Raw genomic sequence first — 22,317 nt, 5'->3', positions numbered from 1 at the left:
AGAAGCTCTACTCTTGATGCTGCAGTACTAACAGCAAGACTTCATCATTGGTAATTAGATCACAAGATGAACCAGGCACTGCACTAGCATCGTATAGTAACATGCTTGTACCTCCAGCCTCATGAAGCAGGTAGTCTCTTCATTTTGCAAATGTGGGGCCTGAAACTTATTGAAGCTCAAAGACTTGCCTGATGTCATACAGTCTATAAGTAAGTAAAGGAACCAGGGTATACACTAAGATCGGGCTGGTTCCAGAAACCATCCTGCTAGCCATTTCATGTAGCTGATTTAGTAGACAAAGGAACTGGCTGCTCTTTCTTTAATAAACACCAAAACAACAAAACCTCTAGTCCTTTTAACTTTAAAGCATCAGAAGTCTTTCAGAAAATAAACCACTTTCTTCACATCAGTCAGATTGTAGCTCCTTCAGATTAGTCATGGGGCCCATGAGAAGAGAGGTTATTGGGCACTTCCGTCTGGGAACTTGAGCTGCATGATTGGAGTGCAAAACGAAGGCCCTTAGATCCTATCTGTGTGAAGGCAGTGGCATAAGTGAGACTCAAATGAGCAAACTGGACTGATACCACTGTGGTTCCATGCTTACACCTGTCCTTGAATCACGAACCATATTTACTTAGAACCATACATGAGAACATCATTTTTGGAGGCCTAAGCCAAAGTTATAATAATGGTTGCTTTTTATGCTGACTCATAAAAATAAAGTAGCATTTTGCATATAAAGACAAAAGAAATAATATACCAACCTGGATCATTTTAGCACATCAAGTGTTAAAAAGAACTTCAGTCAGTCTCTCTCTCTCTCTCTCTCTCTCTCTCTCTCTCTCTCTTACCTTTTTTAGACAGGGTCTCACTATGCAGTTCAGACTGGCCTTGGGTTCACTTTGTAGCACAGGCTCGTCTTGAACTTGCAAACAATTCTCCTGCCTCGGCCTCTCAATTGCTGGAATTACAGGAGTGTGCCACCATGCCCAGCTTTTTAAGAACTTCAGTCTTTAGGGGCATAGCTAGCAATAAATTCTAATCCAAAAAGGCATAATAAGTCCTTTCACTACATACAGAGTCAGTAGTTTGGCTTTAATACTTTGATTTAAAATATTCCTTACCCCTTATGTTACCTACTTTCTCCCAACCCATAAACAATATATGTTAGTGAGTTCAGAGATGAATCTAATCTATTTCTTCAAGTATTAGCTGGGAAAGATAAAAGGTACAGATACCAGGATACCATGTTCTAAGTGAGTACTTTCCATAAGCAAAATATTCAATTATTTCACCCTTTATAAGTGAGAAGTCAGGAAAAGAATGCATATGTTAAAAAGCAAAGTATCCAATGAAAGTATTTCAAAAGCAAGCTACAGCATTTGAGCCTCAGTGTAGTTAGTTCCAAAATGTCAGACTCATGTGTTTTGGTCCTCTGAAATGACAGTATCAATTTCTAAATTTATTTATAATAAATTGCGTAGCAGAAAGGGGTTTCATTTGCTCTCATCTCAAAACTATTCTAAATAAATAGTGCCACCAAGTAATTATTGTCATAGAAAATTATGGCAATTCTAAAAACCATTTGGCTCAAAGTTCCAAGTAGTAAAAGTCAAGGGCAATGATTTTTGTGAATTTTGAGAGCTTCTCTTAGTCTGTGGCAGTTCCTCTTTACTTGGACTTGCACATAATTTTCTCATTGCAATGTTTAAACACTCTCTAATCATAGAATCTACTGAAAAAATACTTTTTAAACAAATTCATAAATGGCTTATAATACACAAAGCCAGTGATTAATGAGAAAACATTAAATAGCAGAATGACTGGAAACTTTCCAATCAGTATTTCTAAGTGTGTGCTTTACTGATGAATCTCTCATACTTGACAGTTAGACAACCCCAAGAAAAAAATTACATATTTATAAAAATTATAAGATACTCAGCAATCATCAAAACTTTCTGTAAAATTGTATATTTCTGAAAGGAGAAAAATTTATTTAACAAGACCATTGAAAATAAAGAAGCAGTTAACTACAAACCAATAGTCTGCTTTAGCACTTTTTGTTTAAAAATCAAAACTTTTCATACTGACAGACACATTTGTCACTGAGAAGATACCATTTTTAAAAGAAAATAAACAGACAATCCAATTTCCTTTGCAAAATGTGCAGTCCAAAGTTTACTGTGAATTATAACCTATTATTATTATACCATATATAAGAACAAACAGATAAAATCAGTTTCTCTTTTTACCAAAAGTTCCTCTGGACCTTTATTCTTATGAAATAAGCAACCAAACAGTGTTTGGATTTTTCCTTTTGTTTTACTGGATATTCCTGACTCACTTCCAATACTCTTTCTAAACAAAACTCAGAATGACCTCATCACCTTTCTATCAACATCACTCTCATAGTATTCTGAGATATGGCTTTCAATCTTTGTCCAAATAAATTCCCCCTACAAAATAGCAGTATTTAATCTCAGAGTCCAATAATAAGACCCCTTATGTTTTTACTTGAAGACTATTACTCACTGGCAAATATGTTCTCCTTCATCCTCTGCCACCTTGCCGAAGCCCCAGGGAATAGAGAAGGTCTGCCAATTTTCTCCTTCAAGGTCCTCCTCCATGGTAGGAAGCCAAAACAACCCACCTTTTCCTGAGGATGGAAAGAAAGAATCCTCTTCTTAATTCTTTTATAAGAAGAATGATTGTACCATAACAAACAGCTGCTATCGAAGAAGAGTGAGAGGAGGAGGGAAAGGAGCTATCGACACTGACAGGCCAATCATATTTCATCACTCAGCTACTTGGAAACCAGATATGCTTAAACAGTCACATGCTTTGAGAGACTTGAGGTTGCAAAAGAGGAGTAGCTCTGTCTTCTGTAAATTATTAACAGGGACTTTCTCTCTGACCACAAGCAAAGAGGCACAGGCTACTCATTTAAGAAAAAGGCAATCAGACTGGGCATAAACCACAATAACAAGTGCAGAGACAAGAGTTCTGGTTGAAATGCTGCCATTAACCCCTTTGAATCAGGACAGCTCATGCAGTTAAAATCAAAATGGAATTACACCGGGAATGAAGTGACAACTTCTGAAGGTCTAAAGAGGCTATGTTGCAGTTTTAGCACTTGCCTTTGATGAAAATGAGTATTTGCTCCTCCCCGTGGGGAAATTCACTATTGGATATTTGGCACTCCAAGCTGGATTGGAGCCACTTGCGTGCAGTTCTTACATCCCTCCTAGATTTCAAAATGCTGCTTAACTTCTCCCTTGGCTTTCTTGAGTTTCATCCAAATTTGAAATATAACACAGTACCTTAAAGCTATTTGAAAGTTGCCAATTTTAATGCTAGATCCTACTCAGTAATATAACCTCAGTGGGAAAATGCTGATCCAGAAAACACACAGAAAACATCAGCTTCCCATGACAGGGGCCATTTGGAACATACTGTCAGACAATATGAAATGTCTTTTTCTCTGCATCAGGATTTCTTAACCTGATCATTACTGATGTTTGGAGCAGAGTATTTATCTGTGGCTGTACCTTGGAGGGAGGCGGCCTGCACCTTGTAGGAGAATTAGCATCATCCCTGATATCTACCTACAAGTTATCAGTAACATCTCCTCAATTGTGATAATGGAAAATATCTGCAGACATGGGCAAATAGCCCCTGGGAAGCCAAATGCCCTAATACAAAATGCTGGCTCTAGACCTATTTCTTTAGTTCAGTTGTTAAAAAAAAAAAAAAAAAAAAAAAAAACAAGAGATGTCACTGAGAGGTTCCATGGGATTGTTACATTTGAGATGGGCTCATGCTAAAGGCAGATGATAGGTAAACAGGCAAGGCTTTGAAGAAAGCATAGGACTCATATGCCCAAGTGCAGGTGGTCAATTACTTGTCGAAATGGAGACGCATTGAATCAGGGAAAATATCAACTCTCCAGTGACATGTGCCAAACCTCACACTATCATAGTTTCCAAATTTCCAAAACATATTTGTAATACACTTATTTCTCCTTAGTCATATATTCTTTTTATAACCTTGGTTTCTGTCATCCCTTTGCAAACAGGGTTAATTCCAGCAAACTATTCCTAGCTCATCTTTGACAGCAAAGCAAATCAAGGCAGAAATAATGACATCTATCCTTTGCCTAGTTGTGTAACCTTAACCAACCCTAGTTGGGATGCTTAAAAGCTTTAGATTACTGCAAAAAGCAGGGAGGAGGGGGGACACCTTTCAATTAAATATACTAGCAGCAGCCTATTTAAATCTAATACTGAGAAAATTAGGTGTATGGTTTTACAAGCGAAAGTGCAGTTCAGCAAGTCTACAGGTGATGCGATCTCATTAAGAAGAATGACACGCTTGAGTGAAAAACAGCACAGAGGAAAAGTTGTGCTGAGCGTAGGAAGGCGAGTTTCTCAACTGGTAAACTGTGCCAGCATGGCTTTCTCTCCACTCCACAGCTTACTTTGGAGATTAACATAAAGAGTTAGTTGCTGAAGGACTAAAGTCTGTACTTTGAGCTTCCTGTGGGAAACTGGAATTAAGCAGACAGGAAAGAAAGGCCTTGTGCTTTGTTTTCTTTGAGAAAAAGGTGGGGAAAAGAAACTTTAACACAGCAGAACAATGTTCTGAGATAGGTGACCTGTTTCCCTACTAGGGACTGGATTCTTGGAAGAGGAAGCTGACGGTCTGGGAAATGTCCAGGTGTTCAAAGTGGCCCATATGGAAGAGGTAGAACTTCTTCCACTTGAAGCTGAGTCAGCAGAGCAAGAGCTTTGAGAAATCAAATCTCTTACTTCTAGCATATTTCCCAGATTCATTCCTTGGCTGTATGCTGGAGATTTTTGTTGATACTGTTGTTGCTTTAACTTGGAAACACTTCCCAATAATGCTGAAAGCTACCAATTGTATAACTGCATTTTTATATGAGAGCTGGTTACAAACTACCAAGTGGCCTGTATGATGGCAAACATAAGAGAATTCGATCACATGTATTCATGCTAATAGAACTTACATTTCAGGATTATACCAAAGATAGGAAAATATTCCATGTACTGAAAATTTTATTTCATATTTAATTTTTTCATAAAATTGGGTTATTTTGCCTATTTAAAAACTGAAGGTATGCCAAGTATGGTGGCACTCTCCTGTAATCCCAGCACTTGGGAGGCTGAGACAGAAGGATCGTGGCGAGTTCAAGACCAGCCTAGGTTACAAAGTGAACTCAAGGCCAGCCTTAACTACATAGTAAGACTATGTCTCAAAAAGATCAAAAAATTGAGTGGGGATTTAGCTCAGTGGCATAAACGCCTGCTGGCAAGTGCATAGTCGTGAGTTCAATCCCGGGTATCAAAATAAATAAATAAATAAATTTTAAGAAACTGAAGGTACATTTTCATTGCAAGTTCTTAAAGTTGTTTATGAGCATAATCATCTTTTGGGTCTCATCAATAGAAAAGTAAGTAAGACTACTTTTTACAGTTGAGAAATAATTTTATAAGCCCCATAAGAAGAATTAAAATTGTTCAGATAAAACCCTTAATGCTTTACCAGCCACTGAAGCTCCTGCCTTCTCTGTTCAGCCTTCTTTCCTGCCCTTCCTCACTTTGTCCTGTTCTGATTCTTTCCTGTGATGTCTTCTGTTTTATTTAAGGGAATAAATCTCCCCTGTTCAGTATTCCTGAATGGCTCTATACCTCATTATAAGCTACCATCATCCTCTGCGTTCCACTACTGCACTCACTACTTCTGATACAGTTACACAAAACTAACAAGTTTTATCTACTTTGATAGTACATACAACCTAGAATGGCAGATTGGTTTTTAGCAGGCTTCTGGGTATTTCGTTGTTGTTGTTCTTTTTTGATTTTTGTCTTTTTGTGACAGGGTTTCACTAGGCAGTTCAGTGGTCTTGAACTCACTTTGTAGCCCAGATCAGCCTTGAACTCATCACCATCCTCTTGCCTTAGCCTCCTAAGTACTGGGGTTACAGGCATGTGCTACTATGCACAACCCATAGCAGGTCTTAATAACAAAAATTATCAGAATAAGTAAATCATTTTCTCTCCTGCTAGTCTATAAATTTTGCAAAGGCCAAAAGCCCACCATGTCATGCCATGTTTAAAATGTGGCATATAGCTAAAAAAAAAAAAAAACTGTTATTACATAAAAGTGAAAAAATATATTTCCTTAAAAATATACCTGAGGATGCTGCCAGAGTGGGGACAGCCACACCCAAGCCTCTCTTCATGAGTCTGAGCCATTCACAGACTGTGAGAGGAGAGAACTAAGTGCCTCACCAGGAGGTAATCCCCACCTGGAAAGCAATGCCATGCACTGGCTGCTGCCAGAGTGGGGACAGTCACACCCAACCCTCTCTCCAGGAGTCCATGCCATTCCTGGACTGTAGGGGAGAGAGAATCAGGCCTCACCAGGAAGTGATCCCAAAAGGGAAACCATATCATCTTCATTGTTTTGTTGGGTTGGGTTTTATTGTCTTTTGTTTTGTTTATGTTAAATCTGATAGCATGAACAGCTATCTAAAAGATAACAAGACATATTATGCTAGCCATTTTTGATTTATTAGTGATTTACCTACTATTTTGAAGTCCTGTATTACATTCACTGTTTTGGCTTTATTGATTCTATTCTATTCTGATCTGTTCGATTTTTACTACATCCGAAAGTACCTGCAGCTATTTTGAAGACAACAAAAGGCATTATAGTAATTATTGTTGTTTTCATAAGGTTTTGAAGTTCTGTATCACTTATACTGGTATTTTATTGGTTTTCTTCTGTTTCATTTTCCTTGGTTTTATCATTTTTCAAATAAAATTTTTAATCGCACACCTGAATACTCTTAATGATTCTCTTCCACTTTATGTATCTTGCTATTTTCATTATTTTATGTGTCTATTTGCTCTCAAATGATATTCTTTCATAAAGTGCATCTGGTAATGACTTATGCTCATATCAATGAATTTTAACCACGTTTATATAGTTTAGATATATGTGTTTTGGTTAATATGTTGAAAATATTTCTTCTGTTTGTCTTTTAAAAATTTTTCAGAAGTATCTTTTGAAGAGCATCTCTTAAAATTTAATCAAATCCAATTTATTTGCTTCTATCTTTAATAATGTTTACTTTAGTGTCTTGTTTTATTAATATTACCAAAGCCAAGGTCAGTGAAATTTTTTCTTGTGTGTTCTTCTAAAATTTCTGTAGCTAGAATTCCTACATTCAAGAACTTTGCTCAATTTTGAGTTTAATTTTTATATATGGCATGTGGTATAGGTAGAATCCAATTGTTCCAGCACCATTAATGAAAAATTATGCTTTCCACACTGAGTTGCCATGCTGCCTTTGTTTAGAATGAATTAGCCATACATTTGAAGGTCTATTTCTACCCAGGACTATATTTTACCCATTAGCCTATGTGCCTATCTTTTCACCAGTAACACAAAGTCTCCATAAATGTAGCCTAGAAGTCAAAGAGTCTAAGTTGTTCAACTTTTTTGTTTTGCCTTTTGTTTTGGTTTTGGTGATCTGCATATGTAAACCTTGCATTACCTAGGCAGTTCGTCTACCCCTGAACTTCATCCCTGGCCCTCAACTTTATAATTCTTTATGCATGCTCTACATGATGGCTATATTTATCAGGGGGGTCAGTATGTATATATAACACATCTTAACTCTTTTTAAAAACTTGTTCAGACTATTATTGGTCCCTCATAGTTTCATATCAATTTTTAAAAATTTTAAAAATTAAAAAAAAGCAAAACAAAAAAAGGGTAGAATACAGAATTTCAAAAAACAGTAAGAAATCACTAATTGATAAATTACATATTGTCCTCTTAGAAATAGTTGTTTAAGTTACAAAATTAAAGCATACAAAGTAGACATTCAAACAGTGAGACTGCAAACAGTTGCTTAAGAATTTCTACAGAAAGGTCTGCTGGATTGTAATTGGGGTTATGTGGAATCTGTAGATCAACTGATATCTAAAGAATACTGAGTCTTCTGATTCAGGGAAATAGTCAATTCCTTGTTTATTTAGGACTTCTGTAGCTTTCTTCAGCAATACTATATAGTGCTCCATGTGCATCTATGGCATGTCCTTTGTTAAATCTAGCCCTAAGTATTCTATATTTCTTGGTATTATTGTAAAATGGTATTCTTTTCATTTTGATTTCTGATTATTCACCACTATAGTGACATTGTGTCTATAATATTACTAACCTCACTTATTGTTCCAGTGGCCTTCTGTAGATACTTTGAATTTTCTGCATAATCGCATAACCTACAACTGAAATCTACTTTACTTCTTCCTTTCTCATCTATTTTTTCATGGAATAAGCATTTAATAAAGTCATTGATGCTTGAGTTAGTATGATGATGTCTTAGTTACTTTTCTCATTGCCGATACAAAATACTTGACACACAAAGTTAAAGGAGGAAAGATTTATTTAGCTCACAGTTTGTAGAGATTTCAGTTTGTAATTGGCTGGCTGCAAATCAGGGTGGCATAGCAAATAGGCACTGCAGAGAAGAAATCAGCATGGTGTGCAGAAAGTAACAGAACAAAGTGGGACAACCACTGCTCTTTCTATCCCTTACATTTTATCCAGCTACTTAGGGTGAGGAGCACTCACACCATTAATTCTAGTGTACTTGATCGTGGCATTGCACCATGAATCAATCCCAACATTACACAGTCCAGATCATGTCATCTCTGAAAAAGCCCTTAAAGCATAAGACTTTAGAGAGACATCTAGACACATTCCATAACACTCTGCCTCTGATTCCACAAAGACTCATGTACAGCCCTTTATACAAAAGGCATTTAATCCAGCTCCAGGAGTTGCCAAACTCCTAACAGTTTCAGCATTGCTGAAAAGTCCAAGTCCAAAGTCTCCCTTGAGATTAAGGCAAACTCTTAGCTACAAGCTCCTGTACAAATAAAAACTTAAACACTTCCAACATTCAATGGTACAAGTTAGATATTTCCATTCCAAAAGTTACAAACAGAGAAATATCAAGGAATAGGAACAAAGCAAGACCAAAATCTAGCAGTGCAAAAATTAAATTCCACAGTTCCACTTTGAGCATCCCCAGCAACCTGTGGCAAATTGTGACCTCCAAAGGGCTTGGGTGGCTCTGCCCCTATGGCAATTCTTGTGATTGTAGGTTCCATAGCTTCTTTCTTTGGCTGGCTTTGCTCACTTCTTATAGCTTTCCTTGGATGTTATGTGTTCCTGGCTTCTCAAATGTTCTGGTGTTTCCACTTTACCTTCAGCTTCACATTCATAGTTTCTCACATTGCCTTATCAGGGGCCACGCTGAAGGGCATTCTAGGTCTTCTTCTGAAACCTGAGTAGAAGCCTTCCTGGCCTCACAACTCTTACATTGTGCATATACCTAAAATCAGTACCATGTGGCAGATTCCAGGGTCTGCTGGCTCCTTGAGCAGTATCCAGTATTCCTTCTATCTTGTTGGCATTTCAACTTCTATGAATCAAATTTGGAGGAGTAACTTCACTAGACTGCTGCTCTTCTGGAACATAGTACTTTGGGGCTCTCTCATTAAAGCAGTCTTTCATCTTTGTAACTCTGATGCTGCAGAGGCTGGATCTTGTGATGTCCTCAAGCCATCTTTTCTGTTGTCTTCTTCTGAAATACTTGGCTTTTCCTTGCTAGTCTTTTCATCAACCAATGTCTCCTCCGTTGCATCTTAGCAGGCCACAACTTTACTGGAGCTTCCTTTCAGGCCAAACTCAAAACATTTTAAGTTACTGTTCTGGGTTCTTTGCTCTTGATTCTCAACATAAATGCAGCTAAAATCCCCCAGCAGCAGCCATGCCACTGCCTCATCAGACTACCTTGAAAGTTCTTATGTAAGGTTAATTAGTTCACTGCCCTTAATCTCAGTCTCAAAGTCTCTTGACATACACAAAATGCAGGCAAAATTTCTGCCGAGCAATAACACATATAATCTGAAGTCCAACACCCAGTGAAATCATTCTTCCCAGCAGAGATCTCCAAAGCCTGGTTTTTCTTGGCATCATAATGTCAGCATTCTAGTCTTCTGAACTCTAACCAGAATCTGCTATCAAGCACAGCCTAAGGTATTCTAGATCTACTTTTTCAGGCAGCATCTCCAAACCTTTCCAAACTCATCCCACAAGCCAGTCTCAAAAGCTCCTTAACCACATGATCAGACATAATCATAGCAGCAACCCCATTCCTGATACTAAATTCTGTTTTAGTTATTTTCCTCTCATTGCTGAGACAAAATACTCAACACTCAAAGGAAGAAAGATTAATTTAGCTCAAAGTTTGCAGAGGATTCAGTCCATAACTAGTTGGCTCCAAATCAGGGTGGCATGGCAGACAGGCATCACAGAATAGAAAACAGTTCATGGTGGACAGAAAGTAACAAAACAAGGGATAATCACAGCTCTTTCTACCTCTTATATCTTATCTAGGCTACTTAGGGTAGGCAGTAACCACATTATTAATCCTAGTGCCTTTATTCCTAGCATTTCACCATGAGTCAATCCTAGCATCACATAATCTACATCCAGCCACCTTTGAAAAAGCCCCACCCTTGATTGCATGAGGCTTTGGGGGTACATCTAGACACAAGACATAACAGATGGATATATGTTATTATTTTTCAGTAGTATACATTTGCAGTACAGAATGATTACATTTATCATGAGTGGTTGGTACGCACACATAGCACGTTTGCTTTATGTCCACTTCCTCTCCCTTTCCTCTCAGCTACATTTTTTCCACATCTTCTATCTCCTGGCCTTCCATCTCCTTTTAGATTTATTTTTCGAAAGTTTCCTATTATCTATGTTGTATTTTGTTCTTTGTATTTTGAATTTCTCATACAAGAGAAACCATACAGTATTAAAGCTCATTGTGCCTGCTTTATACTATTTAACATTAAGGTTTCAAGGTGCATCCATTTTCCTACATCTGAACCTGCTTTAATATAAATTGTTGCCCTTTTTCATGTGGCTGATACAGTGTGGACACAGGTGAATATGTTAACTTTAAAAAATACATCATCCACAGAGGAAATTATCTTAAGTTGAAACTACCCTTTGGAAAGCAATCTGTTTACTGTTTTGTAAAGATGTTTTTCACAAGTAACAATGAAAGCTGGCATTAACAAAAGTTGAAGAAACATTGGCATTACTTTTGTTTTATGTACATGCTTTTACTTATTTTTCTTTGTCCCTTTGTTTTCACTATAAGAGTAAAGAAAACACCACACAGCGTACTGTTTGTTTTCACTGTAAGAGTAAAAAAAATACCACATAGCCTACTGAGAAAAAACAATATTTTCCAACTTTGAACTTAGTTAGAATTAATGAACATAAAATGAGATTTTATCCTCCCTTTTACCTGACCAGAGGACAAAAAAGGAAATGTCATTAAAAAGTAAATTGATTACAGTCTTCTGAAATTGAATGGGAAATTTTCCTTCCAAACTCTTTCTCTCAATCTAAATGCTTCAGTAATATTGTTCAAGGTTCAGATAAGTTGGCTTATATTAAGTAAATTAGCTTTGAACATACAGATGGCATTCAAAAACCTGTCTAGCCATGAAAGATTTAAGTTGAATTATACTTGTGATGAAAAATGAGGAAAAGATTAGAAAAGCTCATTACTTAGAATTCACATACTAATTCATATTTTTATTCATCTATATTCATATGCAAGCCATTGATCAAATATACCCTGTGATTTTTCAGTGGGCATGCACCACTTAAAATGCATAGTGGCAGAATTTCATATCTCCATCATCAATCTTCCTATCATTTTTTCATTGTTTACTGAGAATCAAAAATGAGTCCAGCACTGTGCTAGGCAGTAGGGCTAGAGAAACAAGTAATGACTGTGTAGCTTCAGCAAGTGTAGTACTTCCCTCCCCATGATGACTGCAGTTTTGTTAATATCTGGTATTTGCCTTCTTGTTCTGAGCCCTTAGAACTGATACTTCCTCACCTACCAGTCCATACCCATCTATTTGATTCTTCATCCAGCTTTATCCTTGAACATCATTATTTAGGGGTGTTTTACTCCCTCTATACTCTGTGACTTTTAATCCAGTCCCAACTCATTCTCCACTTCCCTAATGACGGAATTCAGTTTAGCTGCAATGTCCAATCCCCTCCACTTGAGCTGGAATTAAATTTTGTTTGAATTCAAACAAACAATTTTTAGTGTCTCTCATGCAATATTTAGGATGGGACTACTTATAATAAACAATTATGTGGTGTTATATTAAATTCAGATTTAACTGAAGTCTTTTATGTTCATTTGATAAAACTAGAACCCCTCTTGGGGCAAATAAAACACATTCTTCAAGAAGCTGCCCACTGGGAATTAAAAATAAACATAGCCCTACTATATTAATCACAACAGAACTTGCTTGGAGCTGGCCTTAGTTGGGTTTTCCCAGATGTAGCCCCTAAGATAGAGATCTGAGTGCGAGTTTAGGAGATAACATAAGGAAAGAAAGGGAAGGAAGCCATACAGTGTGAATTAACCAACATGATACTGCTGTGGGTAGGTGAGAACCAACTTCAAAAGTTATCTCTACCATCAAGGGACAGGATGCTGGGGTTTCTTTCTTCAACTCACAATTGACATTGAGGGCCACTGCTGGGAAATTGACCTACCCTACATTTCTACCCAAGTGTGTCAAAGGAGTCAAATGAAAGCCTCTGGCAGACAGTCATAGATGTTTGCAGCAAAATCCAGTAAGTAAAGATGGTAAGTGCCAAGGATGTGATCAGACACTGCTGTGATAGCATTTCCTAGTGTGAAATCTCTGGAGCATGAGCCCCATATAAATTGCATTAATTTGGGAATTGAATATAAGTCTAAAAACCATGGCAAGAAAAAACTGAGTAATACTTCAAAGACAGTGTGATCCAATTCCTTTCCATCACACATTGGAATGTTATGGCTCAGAATGCGTCTTGTCCAAGATATTATTTTTACTACTGCCAGGTCACCTGGAACAGTGATAGATGATTCGCAAAGAAGTTTCACATTGAATTGATCCAGTGTCTTACTATTGTTTAACTCATGGGAGAAGCAGTTCTTTGAGTTTTGTTCTGAGTAGGGGATGGGGCAAGCAGCTGTTAACTGAGCATTGTGTAAACCCAAAGGTGGCCCTCTCATCATGAGCTGAAAATTCATCCTCCTGCTTGGGTCTGGAAGTCACTGAAGTGTGTGTATGCAGAATTTGTCCTGTGCCTATGCCACATCACTGCCTTTTCCTTGCTCTATCCTCAGATCAACAAGACCCATAACCTTCTGCACCCATGAAAATATCTACCTAAGGAAGTCACATGGAAGAAGATGAGGCATCTCCAGGCAGTACCAACTGGAGGATCTCCTCTCTATGCCATTATTCTGGTATTTCTGTAGGAAAGTCTCACACAAACTAGAAAAGTAAACAGAATCCTGGATCCGATTCTCTCTAGATCCTTGAGGTAACAAACTAAGTGGAATCACAATGCAGAGTGCCTACATTTTTATAAATTTGACACCTATTAAAATTAACAAGAAACTGAGCTTTTCTAGGCCCTGGGACAGAACTGCTACATGCTTACATGCTCAATAAATGTTTAATGAATGACGGATAGTGTCTGACCTGAAACTTACTGTTTATTCTCACATGGCAATTTAAAGAATTTTACAACTTTTTATACCGTTTCTTAGCAACCATTGTCTACATGATTTGATGGTGATGATCATATTCTGTGACTCATGATGTAGGGTGTAGTTACTAGTAATAAAGAAGAAATGACAAGTGCAGGAAGAAACAGTCGATGCAAATTTTATAACCTGAGCAAAACTTTTGCAGATCTAATGATCTTCGACAGGTATCCATGAGCTTTTTATTTACTTAGCACTTATAACTTCAATCAAAAGAAGACAACCAATCAAAATTCTAACTCAATGAAGATTTTTCCTCACAAACAAGTTTTTCTCCTTTGATATTAATAATTTTCTTATTTGGTCTATAAATGACCTCATAGCAAGTCAAAGAAATGCAACTGGGATTTTAATACTATATTAATATTATTTTTCACTTCTTAACTAAATGCACTGAACCTATACTTAAAGAATTGTAATTATAAGTAAGCCCATTTCTCAGCATTCTTAGAGTTCCGTTACAATTAGGAAGGCCCCTGGGAAAAAGAAGGCAGAATATACTAGGGAGCATAATGAGCAAATTTCTCTACACACTTAAACATCAAACCACAGAAAAAAAACTTAACCTGGAATATTCCATGTCTTAGAGATCTATGTGGCAAAATCTTTAGTCTATTTAATGAGTACAGATTTCTTAAAATCATATCTGAGAAGTGAGTATAACCTTAAGTCAGTATCACCTTGAATTTCTTTGTAAACATAATATTTTAGATTTAGGGGAATCCAAATACAATGTTTGAAAATGATGTCAGACACCATTTACTCCATTCAACTCATTTTACAAATGTCAAGATCAATACCCAGAGAAGTTAAGTCACTTCCTATAGCCCAGAGTTCACTAAATTTTTCCAATGAGGGACCAGATGGTAAATATTTTCAGTTTTATGGTTCACATCATCTCTGTTACTTTTATTAAACCCTGTTGTTGTCATGTATAAGAAAACATTTAAACAAATAATCATGAGGGTTGTCCAATGAAACGTTATTTACAAAAGTAGAGGTGGTCTGGAACTGGTCCATGGGATATAGTTTACTGAATCCAGAGGTAGGCCAATCCAGCTTCTATGATTTGCTTTCTTTTATTTATTCATTAATTAATTCATACATTCATTCATTTAAGACATAAAGCAATATGGCAGAGAATTCCACTATAGCCTATATTGTTGACTCCAAGTTTAAATTGTAACATTTTCTGTACTGGGATAAAATTTATCTATCTCTACTACTTATGCCTCAGGCAAACACTGCCAGTTGGAAATCAACTTTTGATCATGGAAAGAATCTATGAGATGCAAAAATAGGATTTGCTATAGAACTAATAGCATAACAATTCTGCATTTGTAGGTCCATGTTCCCAAATTCATAGGTGGCCTAGTAATTTTATTAGCAAACGTGAGCTATAAAGATTTCTGGAACCAACCTCCCCACCTACCCTGCACGTTTCTTCCATGGAGTTATTACAGTATCTGGTTCATCATTTGCCTCCTCATACATCTTAATACAGTGTCTCTATCAAATTATGCCTCAGAAAGGAACTGCTTTCAGAAACAAGGCCAGTTTTTAAGGCACTGACTTAAGCAGAGGGACAGGAGAGTGTTCAGTCACTCACTGAGTCTTTCCACAAATACTTACCAGCCTTGACAGCATTCTGGCAATATAGGGTTGAACAGTTGAGACAAGAGTCCTATTCTAGAAAAGTTTAAAGTAGAATGGGGGACACTAAAGTAAATAATAAGTTCTGTGACAAACTAAACAAAAGAGCATAATTTGTTGGGAGCCGCGGCCGACACCGGTCGCCTTACTTGGCGGACGTAGGGCCTGTAAGGAAGGAGCAAAGCCTGAGCTAAATTACCCCTCCCATCGAGTGAGCCAAGTTGGCGCCTGCTTCCTGCCCCCTGATTGCCCTGGCGACTTAAACAACCCGCTCTGTAAGATAGTCTGCCTAGCAACAACTGATGTTAGCCAGTCATCCCGCATCGCGCGCTTTGAACTGATTGGCCACTGTTACCCTATAAAAGTGAATGCCTCTCCCGCCACAAGGAGGAAGCACGAGAGAGATAGAAAAAGTCTACCGGCGAGAAAGGGCTGGTGACAGAGCGGAGGCCTCGCGGGGCCCACGCGGAGACAAATAAAGGCAAGGTTGCACACCGCCAGACTTTGTCGTGTGTCTTTCCTGCCGGCCGGGAGCGACCCCGACAATAATTGAATAGAGAACAGGGGCTATGGAGACAAAGAAGGGATCACATAACTAAACAATGATGCAATAAGGCCTCTCCAAAGGGGTATCTTTTAGGGGAAGTCCAGCATGATGGCAAAGACCCAGGCTTATGTGGATCTTAGCAATAAGAATCACTAGTGCAACAGTCCTAAGGCAGTGTCTTCTTTGATACACTTAGTATGCTTAGATTAAATCACATGGGTAAAAATAATAGTATTCAGGACTGGGGATTTAGCTCAGCGGCATAAGTGCCTGCCTTGCAAGCAGGCAGTCGTGAGTTCGATCCCCAGTACCGATAAAAAGGAAAAAGACAAATAAATAATAGTATTCTAAAACAAGATCCCAACAGAAGACAGAGACAGCTGAAGTTATTGGGCATTGAGTCTATGAGTCAATGTGTCTACAAAGCAGGGGATATGTTCAACACAACATGACCCAGGATGACCCATTGGGGTACAGGATGAAATATTGGTACTTTTATTTAAATGTGTCTTTGTCTAAAAATAAAGAAATCAAGCTTTGTTAATTAGGTCACAGAAAGATTATCATTGACAGCTTTTCTCAGTCAGGGCATATGAAGGTGAAGGTCATGAACAGGTATGTTGCCAGAAATCTGAAGGAAATGAGTTCCCAAGGGTCTGTGAGGGCACTTACAATACGCTTATTCTGCTGCAGCTGATACATGCCTTGGTAAGTGAATCTGCAGACTGTATTCTGGAGTTGTAACTAAGCAAATCCTCATACAATAAACGAATGGTTTAAAAAGCTCTGTGCAAAGAATCAAGAATCATTATTGAAAATAATGGTAATTAACGCAAGCACAAAGGAGATCAAGAAAATAGTAGAGTTCACATTTCTCCTTCTCCTTCAACATCTACAGGTCCTGGATAAAACAGTAATCATGACGATCTAACTTAACTCTTCCAAAAGCATTTGACTGCCATGATTAACACCATAATCTAGTATTTAGATATGTACATATAAATTTACACAGATACACAATCAAAATAGGAACTTCTCAAAGCAATACTTTTTAGTAATATGCTATAACATTTTGTCTTCTATTTTACTTAAAAGTATTAGTTATTATGAATTTTATAATCTACTTATAGGTAATTGTAATATCTGGTTTGAAGAATACTCATACAATCAGTTCTGCCTAAGAAGAAATCAGTCATAAGAGATCAAAATTAAGAAATTAAAATGGTTACTGTTAACCATCAATCTCATCATAGAAATATATTCTCTCTTTTAGAAGGTGGTTAACAATGGCATGAATTCAGCACAATTTGACAAATATTTTTTTAATTGTATTTAAAAGGAAAAAGAGAAAAAACAAAACAAAACAAAGCGGTGTAAGGGTACAAGTAATACAGAACTACAAAAAAAAAAAAAACAGTAAGAAATCACCAGTTAATAGATTATACATTATCATCTTAGAGATAGTTGCTCAAGTCACAGTATCAAAGCATACAAAGTGAACATTCAAACAGAGAGACTGCAAACAGTTGTGTTCAATGATCCAACCAAAAACATTAATATGGTCAGCTATTTGACAAATATTTTAAAAACTAATAGATATCAAGACCATGAAACAAATGATTTTTCAGTAATATTAAAAAATCATGAGATAACATTCAGTCCATCACTTTACAAAATTTTACTAAACTTGATGCACGTTTGAAAACCTCTTTTAAGCCAACGCATGGTAGCCTGTAATCACAGCACTCGGAAGGCTGAAGCTGGAGGACTGCTGCAGGTTTGCGGCTAGCCTGGCTATATAGTAAGTTCAAGGCCAGCTTGAACTATATAGTGAAACCCTGTCTCTAAAACAAAATAAATAAATAAATAAATAAAGGAACCTCTAATAAGATGTCATATATATATATATATATATATATATATATATATATATATAATTTAATAATAAATGTATGTAATTTGCAAAGATATATACATATATAGACACACACACACACACACATATATACACACATCAGAATCTGTACCATATTTTATTTTACTGGGATGATGTATGATAAATATGTTTGAAGATAACCAGTATACTTTACAAAACTTGTCTACCCTACACCTTCAATGGCTGTCTACGTATTTGTATGACCCATAAAATGGAAAGGTCTGCCTCTTCCCCTTGCATCTCCTACTACATCCAATGGTCTCAGTCCTTTATTACCTGAACTATTAACCTAGAAACTGTCAAATAAGCTTATGTGAGGCCACTGATTTGGATTGGGCTCTTATAATAGGTCCTAACAGAACAACCACAAATAGTCTCACTCTTGCTAAAATTCCACATCACTAAATTGAAACATAAGCATTTTACCTATAAGATCTCACTTTTTCAGAAATTAGGAGATAAAGAATGACTCTCTGTTCAACTCATCAGAATTCTATTTTGTAGATTGGATGTCGCCTAGTTCATGAATAGCTAATAACAACAATTAGATCTTTCAAATGCTTAACATCTTGATTTTTGTACAAATTGTACCTACTTTCTAAAGTCCTCATTCCTAAAGCAAATGATGAATGAACACAACACATCATAATTCAGGCCATATAAGCATTATATACCAAAGCTTGGCAGGACCTTTTTCACTATGACTAAACATATTCTGCAATTTGGACATCTCTTTAGAAAAATCAAATATGTAAAACAATCTAATTTACCCTAATCACCACTCAGTTTCCAACTCCATAATCTACTGTGGCTAACAGTGCTACCTCTGGAGAGGACAAACCTGGACTAGTCATATTAGATACATGAACCTCAGCAAACACCTTCACCACTCTATGCTTGTTTCCACGTTCACAAAAGGGGGAAAACACTAACCTCTAATTAAACCTTTTATAAGTGCTAATTAGAAATCTATGGGCTGTACTTTAGTGAAATGCTCAGTGTACAATGAGCACTCTGGGAGCTGTAGTGATCACTGTTGCTTCTGTTACTGTCTTCACTGCTGACATTTAGTTCTATGCAGCACATCGTCATATGTTACGTACAACTCACTTATATATACTTTTTTAAAAGATCAGTTCACATACTATCACCTTCATGAGTAAGAAAACACTGCTATCCCAATTATGTTTGGAAGAGAAATAAAATAATTTTCACTCTTCGGTGACTGTGTTTCATAACCACCAGCTCAAGTCTCAAAATGAATATAAACACTCACCTGTAATTTTTTTCTTTTTTTCAAAGAGGTGAAAAGGAAGGGGAGGATTGGGAATCTTGTATTTGATTTTCCACTCCCTGAGTAAAAGCCCGGTCATTAAATCAGTGATTTTTTTCTCTTGGTCTCTTTTCCATCCACCTGTAAGACAAATGATACTGTTACCGGAATCAAACCTGTGGGCTACTCCCCAGAGTGACCAAATTTTGGCACATGAATGTGGGTAGAAGGAATCAGGTTTACTCAAATCTGGCCCTGGAGAAAAGGACTAGATCCTCAAAACCGCATCTTCTGGCGTCTTAAGAGTGCCAAGGGTTCCTCATCTCCACCCCCAACTCCAGGGATGCTGGAGATTGAACCAAGGACCTCACACATGCTACACAAACACTCTACCACTGAACAAAATGTCCATTTCCCCAAATGCTTTTATGGAGAAGGATAAGGAGGTACAGTGAGCAGGAAGACTGTATGCTAGCCAGGGTCTTCTTTATCCAGAGGAGTGTCTTTTTTTAATCTGGCCAGAAATTCACAATGGACTTTAACTTCCTGCGTCTAATTTACTAAAATCTAAGGAATGATATTACAAAGGCCACCAGACGTTCTGGGTTCAATAAGTCTAAAGAAAATCTTACCAGTTAAAATCTTAACCACCAGCCAGGTATCTGTAAGCCAAGCACCTGGGACACTGAGGTAGGAGAACCATTGTGAGTGTAAGGGCAGCCTAGGGTACATAGTAAGTTCAGGCATACAAAAAAAATCTTAACTACTTACTTGGAGCTTCTCTGCAAAAATGATTGAGAAGGGTAAAAGAGAGTGGAATCAAAGGGCAGTTTCCAAGGAGCCCCTATTATAATACCAGGTTTCAATGATCTTTCAATAAAAGGTGTTACACCTTATTAAATAACAGAATAATTTACTCAGTGCAAGAATGCTTTCCCTGGTAACATCAGAAAAGGATGCTACTGTGACTTCTCTATCTCTACTATTCTCAATTTAAATAATGATTAATTCTATAAAGCTACTTTAAACAACCAATTATAGGGTCTTTTCACACTTCGTTGCACAAGATCAGGCATATATTTGAGAAGAGCTCATTTTCCTACGAAGAAAAACAAATTTTACCACAAATAAAAAGCAAGAATGTCAACAAAATCCGAGCTAAATCAATGGAAATGTCCTTTAAATTTCTTCGATTTTGGAATGCATCTTTGTTCTTTGTGAAAAAGCAGATGAGTTTAAGTTTTGATGGGAAAACAGGACATCTGTTCTCTAAAGTATTCCCAGAGTAACAAATGAATGACAAGATACTCACATAAAGATAGGAGGCTCTACCACTTTGCATTTTCAGTATAATCTCCTTAATCACTGTAGGTTAGGACACACACACACACACACACACACACACACACACACACACACACACACAAATACACCAGAAAATCTAAAGCTTCTATTCTCTCCTTGTGCATGTAAATCAAATGTGTTGGCTAGTGGTTTCCCTTTGCTTTCTACTCACTGCCTGCAGAGCCTTGGCTTACTCCCTTGGACTCTGGCACGCCCTAGCTGGTTTCCTCTGACCTGCTCCCTCCTCCTATCTAACTGCTCCTTTAGCATTGTCAATGCAGTGTCCTTAAGATGCCCTCAGTCCACAATCAGACTCCTCTCTGCTGGCTCCCTCATCCTTTCACTCTTGTTAACTTTCTGAGCAGTCTTTATTTATTTACTGCAGTTATTCCCGTAGACGTTATTTTCACAGACCATGCAATGTATGCTCCTTTGCCAAGGCCACAGCATTTTTGGAAATTTAATCTTCCCTTCCTCTGTCTGGCTGTCTATTGTCTCCTCCTGTTGGCTCCTACAGAAAAGTTACAGCCCAAAGTTGAGATATTAGCATGATATCCAAGGCAACCAATGCAGGGCCCGAAACACAGAGCTCGTTCAATACAAGAAAAAACATAACACAAGGCTGAGCAAAAGAGAAATAAGGTACATGCTTCCACATTCATCTTTAATAGTAAATTGAAGCAAAGTAATTTCTGGCCATCAAAAGCATTCTTTCACAAATTAAGGAATAATTCTCTTACATAAAGCAGAGGTATTGTAAGTAAAGGAACTGTATGCCATGCTGTAATTCCCCATAAAATATATTCAGAGGATATTGAGAAAATAAAAATGGAGAACAGAACTTTTAGGCTGACTTTCAGCATTTTTAGGTATCAATTCTTTATAAGTCAGAAGCACTACTAAACTAGAGGCAGAAATTATCATTATTTATTCTTTTATTTTACAATGAATTCACTAGCATTGAAATGATCTGGTTTTTTTCAGCAATACATAATATATCTGACTTTAGTCACAATTTATGACTGAGTGGTGAAATCATGTGTGTTATCATTCTTGTGATAAGTAATAACATTTATATGACTCTCAGATACCACCAGGATAGCTACCAAATGGGTGCTGTAGACCATGATCCCCACCGATTCCCTCCCAAATCTCCTCAAATATATGTTTGATCTAAATAAAAGCAGCATGCTTGCTGTAACAACATATCTTCAAGGCAGGTTACTGGCCACATACCTCCAACTAGGTTGCCATAAATGTCAGTAAATTCTGGTCCATTAAGATGCAGGCACTAAGATAAGACTAAATACACAAGGATTTGTTCCTTTTAGGAGAAATATCTATGTGAAAGGAAATGGGGACACAGCCAGAAAATAACTAAGAGAGCTGACAGACACATCTTCACTTGAGTGGCAAGATCCTGAAGTCCCTTAATATCTAAGAGAGGCTCTACAATGCTGTCGGGAAGTTCTGGAGCCATGATCAAGGAAAAAATGAGTCGGTGTATCCTGGATTGGTGCATCTTACTATCATTATCATTCTGAGTCACTGGAGGAAGCAGCCTCTGACAGGCAGGGTCCACAATGAATTCCAGGGCACAGGAGCTAGAGCCCTAGAACAACTGCTTCCTACTATAGGAGGTCTGTGTGGCACAGTATGGGGGGCAGGGACCACTCCTACATAGAAATTAAAGAGTTTTTACCTGTACAATAAATCTGGAGTCTAGTGTTGTAATTTTCCATAATCTCCATCTAATGCAAACGTAAACTATTTTCTAGCACTTTTTTTTTACTGCCTCACATCAT

General features: G+C 37.3%; 1 protein-coding gene across 2 annotated transcripts in view; it reads right to left on the bottom strand.

The window, feature by feature from the left end:
- Frmpd4 (FERM and PDZ domain containing 4) overlaps nucleotides 1-22,317 on the bottom strand; it is a 938,443-nt gene that overhangs the window by 836,582 nt on the left and 79,544 nt on the right. The window contains exons 2-3 of one of the 2 annotated variants that reach the window (XM_063243077.1): nucleotides 19,172-19,309; nucleotides 2,533-2,656 (exon numbers count right to left, since the gene is read on the bottom strand). In XM_063243077.1, the coding sequence (XP_063099147.1) occupies nucleotides 2,533-2,656; nucleotides 19,172-19,268 (221 nt within the window). In that variant the 5' untranslated portion in view covers nucleotides 19,269-19,309. Of the gene's footprint in view, nucleotides 1-2,532; nucleotides 2,657-19,171; nucleotides 19,310-22,317 lie in introns of those variants that run through there. The other variant, XM_063243081.1, reaches the window with a different exon arrangement.

The sequence above is a fragment of the Cavia porcellus genome, unplaced genomic scaffold (genome assembly GCF_034190915.1).
Source record: "Cavia porcellus strain 051 isolate PalLab524CR breed Dunkin Hartley unplaced genomic scaffold, mCavPor4.1 scaffold_33, whole genome shotgun sequence".
NCBI classification, from domain to species: Eukaryota; Metazoa; Chordata; class Mammalia; order Rodentia; family Caviidae; genus Cavia; species Cavia porcellus.
The sequence above is the reverse complement of the archived record's forward strand: the minus strand, read 5'-3'. Positions and strand labels throughout refer to the sequence as shown.